Source organism: Gobio gobio (genome assembly GCF_949357685.1).
Source record: "Gobio gobio genome assembly, chromosome: 9".
Classification (NCBI taxonomy): domain Eukaryota; kingdom Metazoa; phylum Chordata; class Actinopteri; order Cypriniformes; family Gobionidae; genus Gobio; species Gobio gobio.
The window spans coordinates 49,533,710-49,557,106 of NC_137115.1; the positions used below are offsets into that span (position 1 = coordinate 49,533,710).

At 40.1% G+C, this 23,397-nt stretch overlaps 1 protein-coding gene across 1 annotated transcript in view; it reads right to left on the bottom strand.

Moving 5' to 3' along the window:
* The window catches only part of alx4b (ALX homeobox 4b), a 32,462-nt gene extending 13,466 nt beyond the window's left edge, over positions 1-18,996 (bottom strand). The window contains exon 1 of the mRNA XM_079825024.1: positions 18,401-18,996. Within this exon, the coding sequence (XP_079681150.1) occupies positions 18,401-18,731 (331 nt within the window). The 5' untranslated portion in view covers positions 18,732-18,996. The remainder of the gene's footprint in view (positions 1-18,400) is intronic.
* Positions 18,997-23,397: the final 4,401 nt, after the last annotated feature.

The window sequence follows — 23,397 nt, forward strand, 5'->3', positions numbered from 1 at the left end:
AACGGCTTAAATATTACTGTAGTAATATCTGTACACTCAAAAAAAAAAAAGGTTCTATATGGCACTGTAGTAAACGTTGTTTGTACGGGAAGAAGGAGGCGGGAACCGGCGAACAATCAAAGTATTTAATCAAAATAAAGACAAAATAAAATGGCAGCGGCAGCCCCTCGCGGTCGACTGCCGCCTACATACAAACACAAATGAAAATAAGAAGCTGCAGCCCCTCACGGACGACTGCAGCGAACACAAAATAAAACATAACACAAAATCCAGGCCTGGTCCTCTCTCCTCCCTCACTGTCGTCGCTCCTCCTTTATACTCCCTCACTCCTCCGCAAGGGCCGAGATCGCTGCGGCTCGCAGCTGACGCTCATCCTCTCTGATGAGCGCCGCCTCGTCCCGCCCTCACGGTCCCTCGGCCTCGCTGCTCGCCACATACCCCCAACGCCCTTCGCAGGCCGGGGGGCACTCCCGAGTCTGCGCTCTACTCCCCCCCCCCCCTCTCCGGGGGGGCCGATCACGGCGGCCGCGGGACCTGGGGGTAAGAACAGCGAGGTGAGAGAACGGAGCAGGGAGCATGAGGAGCGACAGAGACGAGAGAGTGGAGAGAGGAGAAAAGAAAAAAAAAAAATTCTGGTCCGGTTCCCAGACACACTGCCGCTCGGTCCTCAGCCAGCCGAGAGTCTCTTCTTCGCGGTGCCATGCGGTGGCACTGGACGCTCGGTGGACGGCCCAAGACTCCTCCGCCCCCTGGCGGCCGGCAGTGGCTCCTCCTTCTGAGGGCGGCCGGAAGCGAGTCCCCCATCCCGCGCTCCCTGCTCCTCCCCTATGCGGCGGACGACAGCAGGCTCCGGCTCCAAGCAAACGCTGGGGACTCCTTCGCCCCCTCGCGGACGGCAGCCACCCCACCTCGACCCAGGGGCGCGGCAGCGAGCTCTCCGTCCCACCGATCTTCATCCGCTCCAGCACCACCGCTTCGGGCAGCCGCTCGCGGACTTCTCTCCTCCGCGCTGCCGGAACTCCGCGGCACCGCGATCCCCCTCAGCTGCGAGGGCTCCTCGACAGCATGTCCCTCCTTCCTCCCGGGTTTCGGCACCACTGTAGTAAACGTTGTTTGTACGGGAAGAAGGAGGCGGGAACCGGCGAACAATCAAAGTATTTAATCAAAATAAAGACAAAATAAAATGGCGTACAAACACAAATGAAAATAAAAAGCTGCAGCCCCTCACGGACGACTGCAGCGAACACAAAATAAAACATAACACAAAATCCAGGCCTGGTCCTCTCTCCTCCCTCACTGTTGTCGCTCCTCCTTTATACTCCCTCACTCCTCCGCAAGGGCCGAGATCGCTGCGGCTCGCAGCTGGCGCTCATCCTCTCTGATGAGCGCCGCCTCGTCCCGCCCTCACGGTCCCTCGGCCTCGCTGCTCGCCACAGGCACCAAAAATAGTTCTTGGCTCGTAATCATAGGGGAACCTTTTGTAGTGCTATATAGCACCATTTTTGGTGCTTCAGTGGTTCTTCAGCGGTTCTTCAGAGGTTCTTCACCGGTTCTTCAGAGGTTCTTCACCGGTTCTTTGACTAAGGTGCTATATAGCACCTCTGAAGAACCACTGAAGCACCAAAATTGGTGCTATATAGCACTAAAAAAGGTTCCCTTATGATTACGAGACTTTTTTTTTAGAGTGTATTAGGGGGGTTACAACACACGTTAGCCACTTTATTTCCACTTTTCGAATATTTTCTTCCTTTTTATTGAAAATAAACCTTTCCGATCTGATATGTGATGGGGAAAGGAAGTAGAGCGAGTTCTGCAAAAGACGGATTCGATCCTCGGGTCGAATTGCGTCAACTTAATGCCACGCTAGCCTGGTCCTACCATACTCTAGTACATTTAATTTGTACAGAGAGCCTGGCCACTCTCCATTGACAAGTGATATCTTCCTTGAAGGCGGGTACTCTGTTGAAGTTTAAAACTACTGGATCTGCCCAGAGCCACTCTGGATCTGCCATAACCAATCGCTAACGTTTGGTCGTGACGTATGTCATCTCAAACTAGCCCACGACATCAACGTCATCGTTCTCAGCCACTCCCTCTGTTCGCTGATTGGACCGGTTCAAATTTGACCGGAGAACACCAGAGAATATACCGCAATCCCAGACGGAGTACTGAAGGAAAATGAAAATTGAGCGGAAGTACGTAGGAGGGCGAAGCCAGGCTACTGAACACGCACCTTACCCCTACACTATCACTATTGATGGTTTCTTTGTGGTGTGTTCCCGGCTTTACAGAATGAACCTGCGCTTGGAATTGAAAGGTCACCGTTACTTGCGGGCGGATGGATGGGTTCTCTCCCGCGTCAATGCAAGTTTTTACAAGTCCTTTTTATAGAATGTTGCATCGCTGCTGTATATCTATCACACAACTGCAAATTATAGGCTAAGTACTATCCTTCGGATGAGACGTTAAATCGAGGTCCTGACTCTCTGTGGTCATTAAAAATCCCAGGATGTCCTTCGATAAAGAGTAGGGGTGTAACCCCGGCATCCTGGACAAATTTGCCCATTGGCCCCTGTCCATACTGGCCTCCTAATCATCCCCATATATATATATATATATATATATATATATATATATATATATATATATATATATATATATATATATATATATATATATATATATATATATATATATATATATATATATATATATATATATATATATATATATATATATATACGATTGGTATTATCCCTCGGTCTCCTCTCCACCAATCAGCTGGTGTGTGGTGGCCGTTCGCATCATCCAGGTGGTTGCTGCACATTGGTGGTGGTTGAGGAGATTCCCCCCTTCTATGTAAAGCACTTTGAGTGCCTGGAAAAGCGCTATATAAATGTAACAAATTATTGTGAATAGCCAAACACACCTCATGAACTCACAGGCGCGACATGCACGAGACACCTGACACCTAATTGCCTAACACAGCTGTCAATCAAACTCATGCAAAAACCATAGACTGTAAAAAAAAAACACACATTGTATTTATTTTAGTATTTGAGATGTTATAATAATTTTGTAATTACGTTAAAATAATTTAAACAACTGTTATTTAACAAATATTATTATATTTTGTATAATAAACTGGGGGGGCCTATTCATCATAGTGGGCGGACCTGTGCCCGTCAGGCCCGCCCGCTGGCTATGCCCCTGGCTCTCACCATAGATATTCTTGATATAACATAATATATACTCATAACATACTTCAACACGTTAAAATACCAAGCGTTACGTTATAATCATGACGTCTGAAAATAAAAAAAACATTAAGGAAAATTTACATCTCATTCAGTCAAACTGACGGATAAGCTTTATTTGTTGCGCAATTATTCGTTCCCGTCTTTTTGAATGGAAGTTCCCCAAACCGGAAGTGCCACCCATAATTCAAAACGCAATCGTCACGTCAGGAATAAAGTGGATATTCTTTACTTCAGCATAAAGAGGGTTCTGTTGTCACCTTACGTTTCAAGGGCCTCTAATGTGCAACAAGCCTTTCTTTATTTTTGTTGAAAATATGTTTTCCCTGTTGGATGTCTGAATCAGTATCTTGATGAAAGTACAAACATCCCAGATTGTAAGTAAATAATCCAATCATGGCTGTTCAATGCACACCCCAGTGAGGTTCTCAGTTCCATAATCTTTTCAACTGTGTCAAAGTTATACGGGTGATATAGTCTCAGTTTGAGTAACTTTTTCTGCTTATGTTTGAGCCAATCAACCAAATTAGTGTTGTTTGTTCATTTATCTCTTGATGTATTTTGCAGTATTTTGATGTATTTTGTCTTGGATGTCATTCATAAGTCAAATGTTTAATATATGTTGAGATTCAAAAAAAAAAAAAAAAGAAGAAAAAAAAATAAAAAATATATATATATATATACACACACACACACACACACGCACACACACACACACACACACACACACACGTGTGAGATTTATGTATTTGAATTGCATATAAAAGTTCCATCTATTTGGATTATACAGTCTTAAAATAGCAACAAAAACTGAACTTAATTTATTGCATATTAGTCAGTCATACATTTGTCTGATTTTTATGTAAAGAATTAACTGCATAATCGTGCAAAATGCATTTCTTTCCCAGCATAAATCAGCCCTGTGAAAATGATTACATTTATTCAGTTAAAAAGCATGAAGATTGTTACGATATAGTTCGCTGGACAAGCAATATTCCGTTAATTAAAATGTATTGATTGAAATGATTGAAACAAATTGGATTTAATATGATAAATATATGTATTTAAAACACTTTCATTTTTGTATGACTGACAAATATGCATCCAAATGGAAGGACATTTTATCATTTATATTCCAATAAACATCTTAAATGCACTTAGTGTCTATACATATTTTTTAAATTGTACATGCATTAAAAAAATATCTGCATGTAATTAATTTATGTAATTGCATCTATAACTTTTCCCATCTTAAACACCTTCAAACCTTACATGTATCCCATCTCAGACGGGGTTTGCAATACATTATGAACAAAATAAGTACAAGTGGGATCAAATATTCTGTTCATAAGTGATATTTACCTTGTGCTTTCTTCATATATTGTTTTATATTGATCTCATGCTCTTCACTCACTGTTGACCGCTTGTTAACCAGACACTCTAACTTAAAACTTTATTACAGGCTAAATTGTTGATTGTGGTGTACATGCAACACAACTAAAAGGGGTAGTCATCATTTGTGTAACTACTTATAATTTTCACACAGTAACTATATAAATGGTTTGTTTATTCCATTCTCTGTTTCGAGAATCAGACTATAATGCAATAATATTTTGCGATAACACAGTTCCTCTGTGTTTGGCGGAGAAATAATCATCATTGCTGTGGTGAGCACTTTCAGTCCCACCCTGCTTGCTTTGTAGGCCATGTTATGCTGAATCTGCGGCACCACCACATTTTTTAAACCGTGCCATTGCATGTTTTGCATTTTAGAGCCAAAGCTCCTTGGTTTTGGCTGCAATTTTCGCATTGACAGCAATAGTCTGGGTTTGATCACTGTCCAAGTGTTTGGGGATTTTAGCAATGCAGTGTTTTTTCTGCTTGCCATATAGAACGCAGAATCTAACCAATGGTATGGAGATATACATTTCGTCAGACACAGAAAAAGAAAGTGCTGTTAGAAACCTTGTTTAAACCTTGTGCCCTTTAAACTTGATATTTAACAGCACTTTTTGACGCAATGCCCCACCTCTTGACTTGCACAATATTTACTCGTCATTTACCAGATGCCTTTACTCACAGTGACTTGCAGCACATTTAGTCAGAGACAGTCCCCTTGTAGTAGCCTGGGATGAAATATCTTGCTCAAGGGCTCACTAAAGTTCATGATCACCTCCTATGAAGATTCAACCTGCATGGGCAACACACCTAGATCCACTTTACATTTATGCATTTAGCAGATGCTTTTATTCAATGCATTTAAAGTGTAACTTCAACGATTTTCAACTTACTTTGTATTGTTACAATGTCTGTGGTACACCGATCAGGCATAACATTATGACAGGTGAAGTGAATAACACTGACTATCTCTTCATCACTGCACCTGTTAGTGGGTGGGATATATTGGGCAGCAAGTGAACATTTTGTCCTCAAAGTTGATGTGTTAGAAGCAGGAAAAATGGACAAGCGTAAGGATTTGAGCGAGTTCGAAAAGGGCCAAATTGTGATGGCTAGACGACTGGGTCAGAGCATCTCTAAAACTGCAGCTCTTGTGGGGTGTTCCCGGTCTGCAGTGGTCAGTATCTATCAAAAGTGCTCCAAGGAAGGAACAATGGAGAACCGGCCACAGGGTCATGGGCGGCCAAAGCTCATTGATGCACGTGGGGAGCGAAGGCTGGCCCGTGTTGTCTGATCAAACAGACGAGCTACTGGAGCTCAAACTGCTCAAGAAGTTAATGCTGGTTCTGATAGAAAGGCGTCAGAATACACAGAGCATCTCAGTTTGTTGCTTATGGGGCGGCATAGCCGCAGACCAGTCAGGGTGCCCATGCTGACCCCTGTCCACCGCCGAAAGCACCAACAGTGGCACGTGAGCATCAGGGGCCGGTTGCATAAACCGTTAAGACTAGTCTTACAAGTTAGACATAAAAAAAAATTATTTAAGACTGTTCATAATTTTTTTTAATCAGTTACATAAAAACATAGACTGGCCTAATTTGATACGAAAAGTAAGACTGAATGCCACTTGCCTTACTGCTAGTGGCTCATACTAGATCTTAAGACACTGTCTTAACATAATGGCTTAGTTTATGCAACTGGCCCCAGAACTGGACCACGGAGCAATGGAAGAAGGTGGCCTGGTCTGATGATCACGTGTTCTTCTACATCACGTGGATGGCCGGGTGCGTGTGCAGGGGTCAGTATCTATCAAAAGTGCTCCAAGGAAGGAACAGTGGTGAACCGCCGACAGGGTCATGGGCGGCCAAGGGTATATATATAATAATAATGCAATAATATAGTAAATTATATTGATGCACAAGGGGAGTGAAGGCTGGTCCGTGTGGTCCAATAAAACAGACAAATTGTTTAAGAAGTTAATGCTGGTTCTGATAGAAAGGTGTCAGAATACACAGTGCATCGGTTTGTTGTGTATGGGGCGGCATAGCCGCAGACCAGTCAGGGTGCCCATGCTGACCCCTGTCCACCACCGAAAGCTCCAACAGTGGCACGTGAGCACCAGAACTGGACCACGGAGCAATGGAAGAAGGTGGCCTGGTCTAATTAATCATGTTTTCTTTTATATCACGTGGATGGCCGGTTGCGTGTGCATCGCTTGGGGAACCCATGGCACCAGGATGCACTATGGGATGCACTACTATGGGAAGAAGGCAAGAAAGCGGAGGCAGTGTGATGCTTTGGGCAATGTTCTGCTGGGAAACCTTGGGTCCTGCCAACCATGTGGATGTTACTTTGACACGTACCACATACCTAAGCACTGTTGCAGACCATGTACACCCTTTCATGGAAACGGTATTCCCTGGTGGCTGTGGCTCTTTCAGCAGATAAAGTGCCGCCACAAAGCAAAAATGTTTCATGAATGGTTTGAGGAGCACAACGAGTTTGAGGTGTTGACTTGGCCTCCAAATTCCCCAGATCTCAATCCAATCGAGCATCTGTGGGATGTGCTGAACAAACAAGTCCGATCCATGGAGGCCCCACCTCACAACTTACAGGACTTAAAGGATCTGCTGCTAACATCTTGGTGCCAGATACCACAGCACCTTCAGGGGTCTAGTGGAGTCCATGCCTCGACGGGTCAGGGCTGTTTTGGCAGCAAAAGGGGGACCAACACAATATTAGGATATGTCTGATTGGTGTATATGTAAATTAACAATGTTTACTCGTTCTCAGTGTTACCTGGACAAGAGAAATTCACGTTTATTTGCCAGAGCTTTCATGAAAGTATAATCTGTAGTTTTCTCATTTTTGTATCGCTGCCCACGGGGATAAGCATAAACGTATCAATAGCAGACAGGAGGGAGTGGCCTTGGAAGGCAACATGCCCAGTGCATTATGGGTGTTGAAGTTTTCCGAACTAGTTGGCAAAAGGGAAGACAACACCAGTCTCTGTTTTCACTAGTCGGGTAGCGCAGATTCCAATTTTTCGCCTTTCTACTGTATAGGCAGACACATTTTTTTTCTCCCATTTTGCCAGCTGTTAAGTACCCCTTTAAGATATACAATTCATCAAGTTCATGCATTCCCTGGAATTCAAACTCATGATATTGCATGGCTTTGTTGGCACCATGCTCTGCTATTTGAGCTACAGGAATAACTACTCCCAAACATGCTCATATCTTAACTACACTCAAAATATAGGTTCCAAAAGGGGGATTTCATAAAAAATGCAATAGCTTTCTAAAATGTTGTGTTCCCCAAAGAACCTTTCATTCAACAGTTCTTAAAATAACAATTTTTTCCCTTAGCGTAAATAATATATTGATAATTTCCATCAAGAACCTTTTGTGCAATGGAAAGGTCCCATGGTTCTTCAATGCAAGTAAGAACCTTTATTTTTAAGAGCGTACACACTTAAAAATGAAGGTTACAAAAGGGTGTTTATAGTGAAGAACATTTTAAAAATCAAAATAAGCCATCCAAAAAGTTCTTCATGGAACCAAATACGCCAATAAAGAACATTTAATTTTTAAAGAACCTTGTTCATCCTGAGGGCATAGCAAATTCCCCCTCTGGAAACAAATCTAATCGTGTAAAAATCACATCTTTTACAGGACTCCTTCAGTACTGATGTTGGCATTGCAAAAGCCCTCCAGCCTAGAAACATATCCCAGTATTTTCCTTTCTGAAAACCGGTGTGTTAACAGTAATACCTCTTTTGAAAATCAATTCACACCAAGGCAAAATGTATAATTGGAGTCCATGTTTGAAGCAGTCACTCCCCTGAGAACACTGACTCCATCCTGAAGGAGTCGGCTGTGTCTTTGAATTAGCAGAGGTCAGATGCTTACTAGGAGCGGCTATTTAATCACTGCAAGAAACAAGGAGAAAAACATCAAAGTGTAATTTAACTAGCTGTAAAGCAGCAGGGCACCCGTTAGCTTTTATAGAATGTGATGGTTAGGGTCAGCTCCAGATAAGACACGCTGTAAATCAACAAAAAACGTGTTATTCGGTGACATTTAATAATGAATAATGCCTTTAAATTCATTTTGTAGCAATGCCATGGAAGAGGATTCCCCAATGAACCTTTCAGTGAACCGTTCTTAAAAGAACCTTTTTCCTTAATGAGAAGAACATCTAAAGAACATTTCTCCACTGTAAAGAGCGTTTTGTGCAATGGAACGGTTCCATGGATGCTAAAGGTTCTTTATGAAACTATAGATGCCAATAAAGATCCTTTATTTTATAGTGAAATGCTTTAAGTTCTAGTATTTGGCCTCCAATTGGCAGTTTACACGACTGTACGTTGAAGATACAGGTATCTGTGCAGAAGCAAAACTTCCAGATGTGTCTGTCAGAAGATCAATGCCTGAAAGCCGCACAGGAATGTGGGTTCTGTGGGAAACCAGGACAGTGTTTCCGTTAAATCTGAGCTCCTGATAAATGACCTCACACATGACATCCATATACTGCAGAACTGAGCCAGTTTTCTGTCTCCCAAGATTTCACTCCCATATGCTCACTATATTTTAAAATAGCTCATGAAGAGGATGCATTGCATTGAATAATAGAGTATTTTACGCATGGCTGAATTTGTATATGTATACAATATATTATTGTTTCGGGGTTTTTTTTCAATGGAAAAAGTTACATTAGCTTCGCGTTTGTCCGTTGAAGAATGTTGTAGAGGATTTCTTATGGTGTATGATTTAAAAGGTTTGGATGGGAAACAAACACCAGTTAAGAATGTAACGTCATGTTAGCTTAGGGATAGTCAAGCCAAGAGACTTCTATTTATATAGCACTTCATACAATACGGATTGTTACAAAGCAGCTTTACAGTGAAAAACGTGAAAACAAGGATTCAATGATGCGAACAGAATTCAGAAAGACAATAGTGAACTGTCATTATTCAGTTCAGTGTTGATTCAGTTTGGTTCAATAACTGTGTAAAGGTCATCAATTATGGAATGAGTTCTCATCCAATAGTGTCAGTGCAATCAAATCAGTAAGATTGCTGAATTTTAAAGCCACACTATGTAGTTTTTCACCGCTAGAGGTCGCCTATTCAAAACAAAGGCGTAGCTTGATGACGCCGAGATTGAGCGCGGATTCATGGGCAACCAATGTCCTCCAACCAATACACCTATATAGGTCGTTTGACACTTCCCTGAAAAACGACCCATAGGAGCGTTTACTAAAGTTGCGCCCCTATCGACAACAGGACACTTTAATTTTAATTCATTAAATACGACCCATACAGGGTTTTTCCTACATTGAAAATTTTTTGGCGGCCGCCAAAACACATTTTTGCCCCGCCAAAGCCTTATTTGATCAGTTATTGTGATTTATGAGTGATGTAGATCTACTGCGCTTGTGATCGGCGCATGTTAACTGATGACAGAGAGAACGAGCGGAGAGCCCTAACGTTACCCCGCGCGGACGCAGAGAGAACGAGCGGAGAGCCCTACCCCGCGTGCACGCTCTCGGTCTTCAAAATAAGCACCGTTTTAGCATTCTAATATATCACATATCACGTTAATCAAAAGGTCGGAAGACCGAATCCATGTTGCACGTGGTGGATTCGGACATTTTTTTCCTTGAACTACCGCTGGATGTGAATTGCGCTCAAAAAACGCTAACTCTTCACCGACCAGCTGACATAAACCATACTTTCAATAAACGGGAAACAAATCCTATCCAGTTATGAAGTGTTTTCTGTGTGTTGACAAATCTTTCGCGATGTTCTAACAGACGGGATTCACACACAAAGCGTCTGCTGGTGTCCGATTCGCGACCTGACTCCTTTGAACCGAATCATTTTAACGACTGGTTAGAACAACTGATCTGTCCAACACTGAACTCACAAATCAGTTTAATAATTTACTCAGAACATCTGAAATGAGAACACAAGTGTGCTCACCCAATTTAGCAAGAGTGGATAGTAAGAATTAGTTTGAATTATCCACAGTCTTTCAGCTTATTTCTGTTTACAATGTGTAGTAAATAGATAGCCTAAAATAATTTAGTTTAGACTGGAGTGAGGTGAGGTGAAACCAGAACAAAGTTATTAGCTAGCTGATAATTTTAAGAAATTGTATATGGCAGAAAATTAGGCTATTTGTTATTTTTTTAATACTATTTTTTAATATTGATATGGTTATATACCAAAACAATTATTTGTAAATAGTGTAAAAATGAGGAACAAAAGAAACAAAAATCAAGGTATCGAAATAAGATAAGCAAAAATTACAAACTGTTTCTTTGAATTTATTTTAAATTTATTGTCAGTATTGCGATCGCAGATCACGTGGGTAGGGTACTTTTTACTGTGTATGTGTGGATGACCATGTCTGTCAGCCACCACCGAAGACCATTTTTGACCCAGGAAAAACCCTGCCATAGGAGCGTTTACTAAAGTTGTGCCCCTATCGACAACAGGACACTTTCATTTTAATGCTTTGTTTCCTTTTATTTGCGTCATATTTCAGGTTTTGCGTAGCTCAATTGATAGAACGTTGCAAAACACAACATCATGTGATCATGTGATCATGCAATCGTGGGTTCGATCTAAGGGAGCGCATGTGCTCATAAAGTGTATATGCACTATAAATCACTGGGTAGGTTTAGGGGGGGGGGGGTGTAATTGTTAATAAAAGATGGTTTGAAAAAAGATTTTTGCTAAATGGAAATATGACAAATGGTGGTAAAAAGTCCACACATTGCATTTACAGTTTTTCTCAGTCGCTTTGGTACATTTCTCGAATCATCCTCGACATTAGCAAAACAGTAAGTCCATTTCTCAAAACAATTCGTACAAATAGCAAAACACCATGGATTACCTGCAAAAGCGAGTCTCTTGCTCAAAATCCTTAGTTCATCTCTCAAAAGTAAATATCTGTGTCAATGAACATGTCAGTGTCAGTGCCATCAGAATGACAAGTCCTTGTGTCATTGTGTATGAATAAGACAAGTCAAATTGCTTAGTCATATAACTGTACACTGGAGGGATGTTCTGATGTAAATATGGCTAAAATTTTGATGACAATTATTGTAAATTGTAGGTTACACCTTAGTGTATGTGGGAGTTTGAATGCAATAGACTGGACAAGATTAACATTTACGCTTTTACTGTTTGTACTGTAATTTGTTGATAGACCATGTCATTGCAATACAGAAAGGAAAAGACAGCACTGCATAGCACAAAGAGAGAAAAAAACAGAAAAATAAAAGTAGAAATGTGAACGTCTAATGGAAATGTATAGAAATATGCTTGACATTTTATGACAACTTGTTCAACCATTTTGCATGTAAAGACTTATGCTATGAACTAAGGCCTAAATGTTGTGGGGGGTAAGACTATTCAACAGAGACCCAATGTAATACATTTTGATCAACATGACATAAGCAACTGATAATGTAGGAAACAGCAGAGAATTGTACATAATCATTTGCATGGATGTACGCAAGCATTTGCAACTTGTTCAAAGAAATGAGAAACTGCTTTTTGGATGCGCACAAGTGACACAATGATGTGAAGATTGAACAGGTAGCTTTGAGAATTTCAATTCTGATCTGAGAAATGTACCAAAGCGACTGAGAAAAACTGTAAATGACCACGCATTTTGATTGGTAACCACAGTCATACGACAGACGTAACACGGCACTGTCATTATTTTTACGCCAGCTAGAGGGCGCATGACTTTAAAGCTACACTGTGTGACATTTTCCCCCATCTAGTGGTGAAAAGGTATATGACCATCCAGAGAATTTTAGTTTCTGTTCCTCTCAATTCCGATTTTGTTTTAACTCCTACAGTGCCGATTTAGTCCAAGATTAACATGGCTTCCAGTTCGACCTCGTCCACATTCGACACGGTGCCATCGAGTGTTGAAACGCGAAAGGCGAAGCTTGAATTTACGGTTATGTCCCTCGTTGGCTAATGTACTTTCAAGATGGAGGGGCAACATGGCGACCCGCATTCAAACCCCTCACCCGTATGTATTTTCAATGGCATATTATAAACTTACGAGAATACTTTATTACTTAAAAGAAGTAAATATACATTAATGAATGAGCACATATATTTTTGAAAGAACGAAGTGTTTTTAGCTAAGAATAAACTAAAAAAGTTACACAGTGTAGCTTTAATAAAGGTCGTAATAAGGTGCTTGAAAAACGACCTACAGAGTCAATTCTTTTTGGAGGACAGTCTGTTCATGGGAGATGTCGTCTTCACCTCACAGCCGGTGGAAAAGAATCAAACGGGACTAGGGCAGAAATCATGTTCATTGATGAGATTATTAACGTTACTGTAGTATGAAGCAGAGCATGGCCGAGTGCTGTGGGAGTAGCACGAGGTCGCTGGGGCGATTGCTAATGAGAGACGAGCACGACACAAGAGCTTATGCCACAGTCGCCGCTTCTTCCGGTCAAGCATATGTGGGTGAACCAAGCGGCAAGCAGTCTCTCTTGAAGCCATCACGGAAGTGACTTGAACTGCAATTCATCAACTGGCCGCTAGAGACAGGCTCCAGAATGGAGTCAAATCTGTATCTCGTCCATGTTAAAATGCCCAACCTTACAGCTTTTACAGGACAAAACGTGTTTTTGGTCTATATACAGCTAATTTTTAGCCTGGCTCCGCATACCTACGTACTTCTGCTCAATTTTCATTTTCCTTCAGAACTCCGTCTGGGACTGCGGTATATTCTTAGGTTTTCTCCGAACAAATTTTTACTGGTCCAATCAGCGAACAGAGTGAGTGGCTGAGAGCAATGACGTTGATGTCATGCGCTAGTTAGAGTTGTAGTTCAGTAATGGTTGCGGAGAAAGATGCGAGCGAAGCCATTCATTCCGTTGTGGCACCGCTGCCGAATATCCAGAAGTTAAAGCCGGAGCAAGAACAATCTTTGAACAATCAGGGGCTAGTCAGTGATTTTATTGCCGTCCGTCTCCCACCACCCACGTAAAAATCCCAGGCCGAATTACCTCCTGTTTTTAGACAAACACTAAGGTCGTGTGGAGATTTAATTGCAGTCCGAATCCACATCTCTGAGTTTTCAAGAATATATCACTTCAAAATTCACTGTTTATTTCCTTTTTGACACTGCAGAGCACTGTACGGTTGCGCTTCGCTGTAATTTGGATGCATTTCTAGACTTGTATTTCTTTAAATGCTGGCAAGTATTTTCAAGAGCAATATATTTCATCACCGCTCAAAAAATAAAAAGAAGAAGAGCACGTAAACATTTGAATTGGGCCGTTATTTACGGCAGCATTTATTCTTATCATACCAAGCATATTATATTTTATTTACAGTATTCAATCATGTTACGGACCATGTGAGCAGCGCGTTCCCGATCACAAAACTCTCCCCTCCACCGTGAATAAATCACAATCCGAAGTTTTAGGTTTTATCACTGAGGTGGCTGCACATTTATTTTTACGGACTTCCATGTGAGAAATAAAGGCGAACGGTGCATGACATACGTCACGACCAAACATTAGCGATTGGTTATGGCAGATCTAGAGTGGCTCTGGGCAGATCCAATAGTTTTAAACTTCAACAGAGTACCCGCCTTCAAGGAAGTGAACGCTTGTCAATGGAGAATGGCCAGACTCTCTGTGCAAATGAAATTTACAAGAGTCTGGTAAGACCAGGCTAGATAATTTTGCCCTTCATGACAACTGTGACAACGGTGAATTTTTTTATAACTCATCCGTTTAAATTATATTAAGCCTTAAAGTTCTGCATAATTAAGGGCGTGGCCACTTGAGTGACAGGTGGATGGCCACTATGGTCGAGCTAGGTGGGCGTGGTTTCAGCAACCAGGCACTTCAGCTCCACCCACGTCCCACCTCTTTGCCCATTTTCAGTTATCTGGGAGTAACGAACGGTGACACACTGCCAAGATGGCGACGGCCGACATTAGGAATCAAAAATGCTCTTCAGACACCTACGGGTGATGTTTATGGGGGGAACACAGCACTGTTTTATCATATTAGATACATTTGAGTGTGTTGAAAATAATGTTATAACGTTACTCTGTGGTAGCTACTATGAGACACTTGTTACACACTGCAACGCACGGTCCATCTCCTGGTTAAAATTGCTTATTTCTCTGGATTTAAACATTCTTGTAAGCATCTGGGATAATGTAAGTAAACAAGTCAACAAAATATTTAACACTGTTCTAGTGGTTTTTAAATATTTTAATCCAAAAATCTTACATATTGTGCCTTTAAGTCACAAAATTAAAATTGTTGATTGATATCATTCAGAATGTTTCATCCAGTTCCTTCTGCTTGAATATCAGGATACATTACGCCGGCATTTGGTGGCAAGGACAAGGAACTTTATTCCATTTCCCTCACACAAAGCTTAATTGAATTGAAATATCTTGTCCATGATGTCACACAACCATGAAACAATGTGCAGAATTAATCATATGTGTAAAACCTTCAAGCTCTACAGAGACCGTCTCGCTAGACACTTAATAGCCGATTTAATATCCCATAAATTGTTGAATGCTGCTTTATATGCACATGTCATTTTGTAAGGAAAGGTTATGTAAACCAGTCATTTTAGGCCTCCCAGTGGTACTGATCGTGCTGAGCATAAAGGCATGAATGATATCTCTGGGAGAATAATGCCCTATACTCCCTACTGCTGCAAGTCATGAATTACTCAGGTTTCTGGAGAGGTTTATGCTTTGCTGTGGTACTCCGTTAATATTTCCAATAATGTATCCAAATTTACAGATTACAGCATTAGTTGAGGATTAACCCTGGTATAACTTTCTTTTGGCATTAAAAACTGGCGAGTTTAAATAACTATATACTCAAGTCATGTGCAAGGTTCAATTAGAAATGTTCTAAAAAAGTTGCGCTCTTATTGTTAACAGTTCACACCCGTGACAAACCAACTTTGTTACTCACTCTGTAGTTTTCCTGGGTTCTGATTGGCTGGAAGAGCTCTTCTATTTTGGATCTAATTGCATGACAAGTTTACAACCCACACTTGATAAAAGTGTTGAGTCAGAGCACATATCTTCATATCTCTGTGTTGAATAGAGGATGAAAAGCCATTTTCGGCTTCCCAATGTTCTCCGACTGGTCAGTCAGGCTGTCCTTGAGGCTAGATCTTGACATCTACAGCACCGATCGTGGTGTGGGAACCACACAGTGTTCACTCTCCTCAAACCGCAGACAGGAAAAACGCTCTAAAGTGAAGCACTGTCTGTGTCTGTGCCTCATAATATGTCCATTAAAGGGATCATTAGTGATTATCAAATATCTTCATGCCTGCTTACACTGACAATTTGACAAACTATTTTCTCCAAATATTAACATTGGTATTGTATGTCCAGTTGGACTGCCATGACCTTTTTACAAAATAATTTTCATTTACGAACCCAGCTGAAAAAGATGTACTATTAAATGTATTAAAAATGTACTTTAGTATGTTTTAAGTCCAATACAAATATAGGCCTACTATAATGCATTTTTAATACATTTAATATTATGTCTTTTTCACCTGGGAATAGCCCAAAATATCACCTGATTGATAGCATTAATTTAAAAAAAAAACGTTTTTTTTTTTTTTTTTTAGTTTAACGCGATAATTGTGTTCAACATATTATTTTATTTTCAAATGGGATTATTATGGAAAAAGAGAGCTCTTGAAAAACAATAAGATATATATACACACACACACACACACACACACACTTTATTGTATATTATGTTTAATCAAGGAGCAGTTAAAGCTTGGATGTATAGACCTTTTTTTTAAGTAGAAGCATTTCTAATAATAATCTGGATGCATGCTAATTTCCCAATGACTTGCTTTACGTGTTGAGAATATTTTCGATAGACTAAATCACAGTATAATTCTTTTTACATAAAAATCACATCTTATTGTTATCCAAGAGCTCTTTTTTTTTTACATAATAATCACAAGGCATTTGTAAAATGTGACCAAATGTAACCTCGTTTGGACAACGGGTAAAGATACAGCCTTTCATTATGCTAATTGTTTATTTGTGTATTTAACTAAACTTTTTTTTTCTTTTGCACTACTTCGTCTTAGTTTGTCGTCATAAACAGTCAGTTCAGAAATAGTAAAAAAAAAAAAAAAAACATCGAAATTGTTACAATATCAAGTTTAACTGAACGAATATGATTTTCTGACGCCAAGCCACATTGAAGATACTGTCGGTGTCTATTTTCACTGGCCTGCGGTCAACACATCGTAAATAGCCCTTGCCTGATTTACAACCACAAAGATGGATTTTCATGCCACTGTTTGTACGTCAGAAGACAATGATAATCTTTTTATTCATTGTGTGCATATCGCAACATCTGTAGGTCTGTCCATGACTTCTGCTTTGATTATTTATTAGACCACCAGACGAATTGTTTATATATTTGTATGAGTAAGAAAAAAAAAAAAATTTCGGCAACGTCCGCGTGGTCAACGTAAAAATGTTAGATCTGACAAACAGCAAACAGGCGAGAATGAGTGTAGATTTGAATAGGCAACAGCCTTCAGAAAGTGCTTGAGCGATCTGTAATGGTGCGATAAATCACTCCGTCTGAGGTACGAATGAATAAATGAACCAGGCCTAATTACATTTATTTAGTGAATTTACGCTTCCTCGTTTGCAGTTCATTGCATTAAACAGAAAGGTCATAATTCTTTAATCCTAAAACACAGCACACAACATTGTGAGCCCAATAAAAAGCTTGTATTCGATTTCATGAATGCAAATTATTGCGTCATGCGAATTATTATTGATAATTATTTAGGTAACACTTTATTTTACAGTGTCCTTATTATGTAGGCTACTTACAACAGTAAATTATGCATAATTGCATGCTCTCAACCAAACTTTAACCCTATAGTATGTTGTTCATTAATATTACTCAGTACTTAAATATATAATTACACTGTAACAATGACACCTTAAAATGAAGTGTAACCATTATTTATTATTATTTACAAAAATCTTAATTTTACGATTAGCTATTAGACGGCTGCGTAATAAAGCCTACTTTTCGTTTAGGCTATGATCTTTTAAGCAAGTCATTCTGACTAAACAACTAGGTCAAACATTATAATCATTTAAACTTTCTTTATCAAACATTTAATTAAAAAAAAAGTGGCAAAAAAAAACTTAAGTTGTGACTTTGATTTAACTTAAAAATATAGCCTAAAGCGTGTAGGCAACACGTAATTTTGGGACACTTTATTTTAAGGCGACGTAGTTACATACTTACTCAAATAAGTAATATTAATTAACATTTACTTACTATAGAGTTGCAGTAAGGGTTAGTTACCTGTAATTATGCGTTATTTGTTGTTATTACAATAGTAAGTAGGCCTACATGTTGTAACGTGTAGGCCTAACTACGTCACCTTAAAATAAAGTGTGTTACCGTCTTTTTTATCGAGGTGAGAAGTGCATATGAACTAGAACAAATGTGAGAACAAATATAATCTTATAAAGCCACTCCTTAAAGGCCTTTACCTTTAACCTGGAGATGTTCTGATACAGAACAACTATCAAAATACAATGATCATCCTAAACATAAGGTGGAAATGTAAGCATATTAATTGCCTGTAATTTCTGGAGATATAGGCTCCTGATCAAATAAATCTACACGATGCCACTCACCATAGCAGGAGATGAGCGCGCCGTCCTCTAGTTTGCTGTCTTCAGGGGGAGTTTTGCATGTGGGTCTCTGCATAAAAAGATGGTACTTGCTGTACGCGCTCTCGGCCGAGCTTTCGTCCAGGGACGGGCACTCCGGGTGGAACGGACTCCGCGGCTTGTCCCCGTAAGGTTGACCTTTGGCGGGCAGAAAGGTGGGACTGTATTTGGAGTCGCTCGGCTGGAACGTCCTGTAAGGATTGGCCTGCTGGACTCTCCCTTGCCCTGATGATGGGGAATAATATGAATCCATGGAGGTCATATCGCAGTATGAGACGCACGCATCTGCGTTCATACCGACAAAAAACAGACGCAAAAATATCCTAACTTTTTTTTTTTTTTTAGGTAAATCTAAACGTCACCCTCGCTCGAGTCTCCTCTCATTCACAGACGACCATGCACTTTCTCACACACCCACACCAGGGCGACAGCTGGAGTTGGTTAAAATGATTCAGATGTTTTCCAGGCAAAAGCAAATGCTAAAGCGTCTTTAAGAGGGGAGTGAGAGAGAGAAATGCATGAACGGAGGATGATGTCCTGGTGTCCCGTCATGATAAGAGGTCAGGTCGTGGGGCACAGGAGCTTTTCCCTCTGACTAACACGTGAGAAACACAACGCGTGACATTAATGTAATTTAAGACGCAACTGACAAATGGAGCAAGCCAATAGGCCTTCATAATACACCCCTTATTTTAAACGAAAATATTTATGCTGCATCATTATTCTAACAAAATGCTTAATGTTTCTATTAAAGAATGTTGAACAAAGGCTAGGCCTAAAAACAAATAAAAGTCAAACATCTGATTAAAAAAATATATATATATATCAAGTTTACTTTACACCAGATGAATCGAACTCAACTTGGTAACACTTTAGAATACTGTTCCGTCATTAATGAATTACTGCGCAGGAACAAATGAGCAGTGTTGGGGGTAACGCATTACAAGTAACTTGAGTTACGTAATCAGATTACTTTTTCAAGTAACTAGTAAAGTAACGTATTACTTTTCAAATTTACAACAAAATATCTGAGTTACTTTTTCATTTATTTGAATGACAGCTCTCCTGCCCCCATGTTGAGAGTAGTGCAGAGTCGTTGTATATAAATTGTAGTTCTAGACCAAATGTGAGCATTTATTCATCTCACTTGCACAATAAAGATTCAGTACTCCTCAAAATGAATAAAATCAGTCAAATGCAAAAATCAGAGTAGCCTACTATGCAAACCTCCAATAATTAAATGTTAAACAAAACAAATATTTGTATGCATTTAATCTACCTTTTTTGACCAATGTCGTGCTGCTGACCTTTGATGATTCAGCTAAGCCATGAGCAAAAATTACTATATATTTTTTTTTTATTATTAGTAAAACTTTTTTTCTCCTGCTCTTCTTCTATTATGGCAGCACAGCACAGCAGAGCTGCGCCCTCCACTGTTCATGTGTGAATTTGCATTTTTACCTCAGCCTGAGGCTTATTATTTCAATTTTGGTATGAAGAGGTCTTTACATTTGCACAAAAATATAACTTTTTTTGTTATAAAAAAAAAAAAACCCAGCCTAGTTGAGAAAAAGTAACGCAAAGGAAACGCAAAAGTAACGTAACTCATTACTTTTCTTAAAAAGTAACTACGCACCTCAATTAGTTACTTTTTAAGGGAATAACGCAATATTGTAATGCATTACTTTTCAAAGTAACTTTCCCCAACACGGCAAATGTGTAATGCACTATTAACACTCTAGTAACTACTAACTAACAAGAAACTCTAACGAATTATAAGTAGGCTAATAACATTGCTGAAGGTGGTTCACTATTAGCTAATCAATAACTAGCCTACTATCTTGACTACTAAGAACTACAGATTCATAATTAACATGAATACATAACACATAATTGATTCTAAAGTGAAGGTGGTAACCCACTAGTAATGTTAGCTATTCCTTTTCGGTATTCTATATCAGTATTCTAAAGACAAGAGTGATAACTCTCTGGTAATGACTGAAGTCATTGTAAGCTTTTGAGGTTTCAGTACGTTTTTGGATAGTAAGGCTTCTGACAGATTTGGTAACACTTGAGTAATTACTAGTGGGTTACCATGATCTTCACGGTAAAATACTGATCCAAATAATTAGTCATTCCTTCTGAAGGATTTGGTAATACTTGAGTCATTACTAATGGCTTACTATTACCCCTTTTCCACCGAGGCAGTGCTGGTGCTGGTTCAGAGCCAGAGCCTAGTTTCAAATCGTTTCTTTGTCTTTCCACACCTAAAGCACCAGCTCCGAACCAGGAAAAGTGGTTATCAAGTAGCACCAAAACATTGCTGGTCTAGAAGTAAGAACCGCTTGCGTCAGACGCTGGGGGCGGGGTTATCGTGACCAACACGACAAACACAAACTTGTGACCGCCATTTTTGAAATAGCAGCTAATGGAGCTAATAGCTGCTCGATTGTAATCTTAGGCTGCGTTCACACTGCAGGGCTTAATGCTCAATTCCGATTTTTTGAAAAAATGCGATTTTTTTTGCAAGGCCGTTCACATTTCCAATTAAATGCGACCTTTTGTGATCTCCTGTGTGAACGTGAAATGACCCAGAAGTGACCCGCATGCGCAGAAGAGTACTCAACGGTCAACGACGTCACTTGTTTCGCTGGAAATGTTTTCAAAAACCGCCCGGTTCCGATAAGAGCCCTCGAGTTTGGCCTGAATAGAGCTGTCCCCCCAAATATTAATTAACTCCGAAATCTCGCTTCCCTTCCACTGACTGGTCTCAGCATCGTCCGCCCTAGTTGTTTATCTTCTCATTCCCGCCTTCTTCAACGTACAATGATGACGTTTGTCGCGTATCAACGACGTGCGGGTCGGATACATGTGACCTGGCAGTTCAGACTGAAGACGCATTTCAAAAGATCGGATATGTATCGGATTTGGACCACATACCCAAGTGGCCTGGGTCGCATTTGAAAAGATCGGATCTGTGTCGTTCAGACTGTCATGAAAAGATCAGATACAGGTCGCATAAGGGCAAAAAAATCGGAATTGGGTCGTTTCAGCCTGCAGTGTGAACGCAGCCTTAGTCTATACAAATTATGGTTAGCTGCTCCGATGCATCTCAAACAAGCCTGGTGTGTTTCAGAGTTTGTGTTTCCCGCTGCCTCGCTAGCGTTGCTGAGAAAGATGAGACGTATACAGTGACGCAAGACCTGGCTCTGTGGCGGCTCTCTAGCAAACCGGTTCTTAGAAGGCTCGTCAGTCGAACCAACTCCGAACTGGCACTAGCACTGGCTCTGAACTAGCACCCGCTTCATTCTGGTGGAAAAAGGGTATGAGACCTTCACTTTAGAATTAATTATGCATTATTCACATTAGTTATGAACCTGTGTATATACAAAAAAGTTATGCTTTATAGTACTAAAAGTGATTATTTGGCTCGTAATTAGGGGAACCACTTTAGGTGCTGTATAGCACCAAATCTTGGTGCTTCAGTGGTTCTTCAGTGGTTCCTCAGCAGTTCTTCACCATTTCTTTGGGATGACTGAGGTGCTATATAGCACCGCTACCATGTTAAGCCCCAGTATGGTTCTTCAGTGGCTTTTCAGTGGTTCTTTGGGGTGGTTAAGGTGCAATATACACTCTTAAAAAAAAAGGTTCTATATGGCACCAAAAATGTTTCTTGGCTCGTAATCATAGGGGAATCATACCTTTTTTAGTGCTATATAGCACCAATTTTGGTGCTTCAGTGGTTCTTCAGAGGTTCTTCACCGGTTCTTTGACATAGCACCTCTGAAGAACCGCTGAAGAACCACTGAAGCACCAAAATTGGTGCTATATAGCACTAAAAAGGTTCCCCTATGATTACGAGCCAAGATCCATTTTTGGTGCCATATAGAACCTTTTTTTTTTTTAGAGTGTAGCACCACTGCCATACAAAGAACCTTTTAAGCCCATTTAAAGGTTCTTTACAGGCCAAAGAACCACTGTTGGTACTGTTTAGCACCATTTTTGATGAAGAAATAAAATGTGATCTGGCACCTCTTATGGGTTCTACATAGCACCATTTGACAAACGTGCTGTAGAGCACCTTTAAAGATATGGTGCTATGTAGCACCAAAAGTGGTTCTCCTATGATTACGAGCCAAGAACCACTTTAAGTGCCATATAGCACAATTTAGTAGTCCTCTGGGAGGTGTGAAAAACAATAGTAGTTACTGATTAGTTAATAGTGAACTGCCACATTCAACTGAGCACTATTACTTACTAATTCATTAACCAGAGTTTCTTGTTAGGTAATAGTAGTTACTATAATGTTAATAGTGCATTGCTCATTTGTTCCTGCAGTATCCATTAATGACGGAACAGTATTCTAAAGTGTTACCATTAACTTTACACAGATGAACTGAACTGAATCAACAGGAACTGAGCAGAGCTGAATAGACACTATGGTCATCTGTAGAGCTGCTTTACAGCAGAACATGAATTTGTCTTATATTTGATGTTTGCATCATTGATCAGTATTTTCCTGTTTATTACTGCTTTATGCTTTTTTTTCTTTACTGGCTATTTCAATTGAATTTCTGTTGTGAACTACAGGCTGTTATTCAGTTAGAGTTGCGTGTGGAGTAACCAATACAAATGAGTTACAAAGGTGAAAACATTGTCATGACCACCACCCACCCACAGCTGCCATTTTTGTGCATGTTTTTATTACATGTGCACTGTTTTAATCAAATGTCTCATTTAATTACCATGGTTTAATCATATCACAGGCATCCAAATAACTAACACAATAGTGTGTGCAGCTCTGACAGCTACAGCTGAATGATAGCATCCATCTCACCAAAACTGCAGCAGTGAACAGTTTGATACAGAGCTGTGCCTTTTCTGCAAAACAAGCAATCAAACATTTTCTCACACGGATAGTACGACTGGCAATACAATACAATGCAGCATGTTTATGTTGT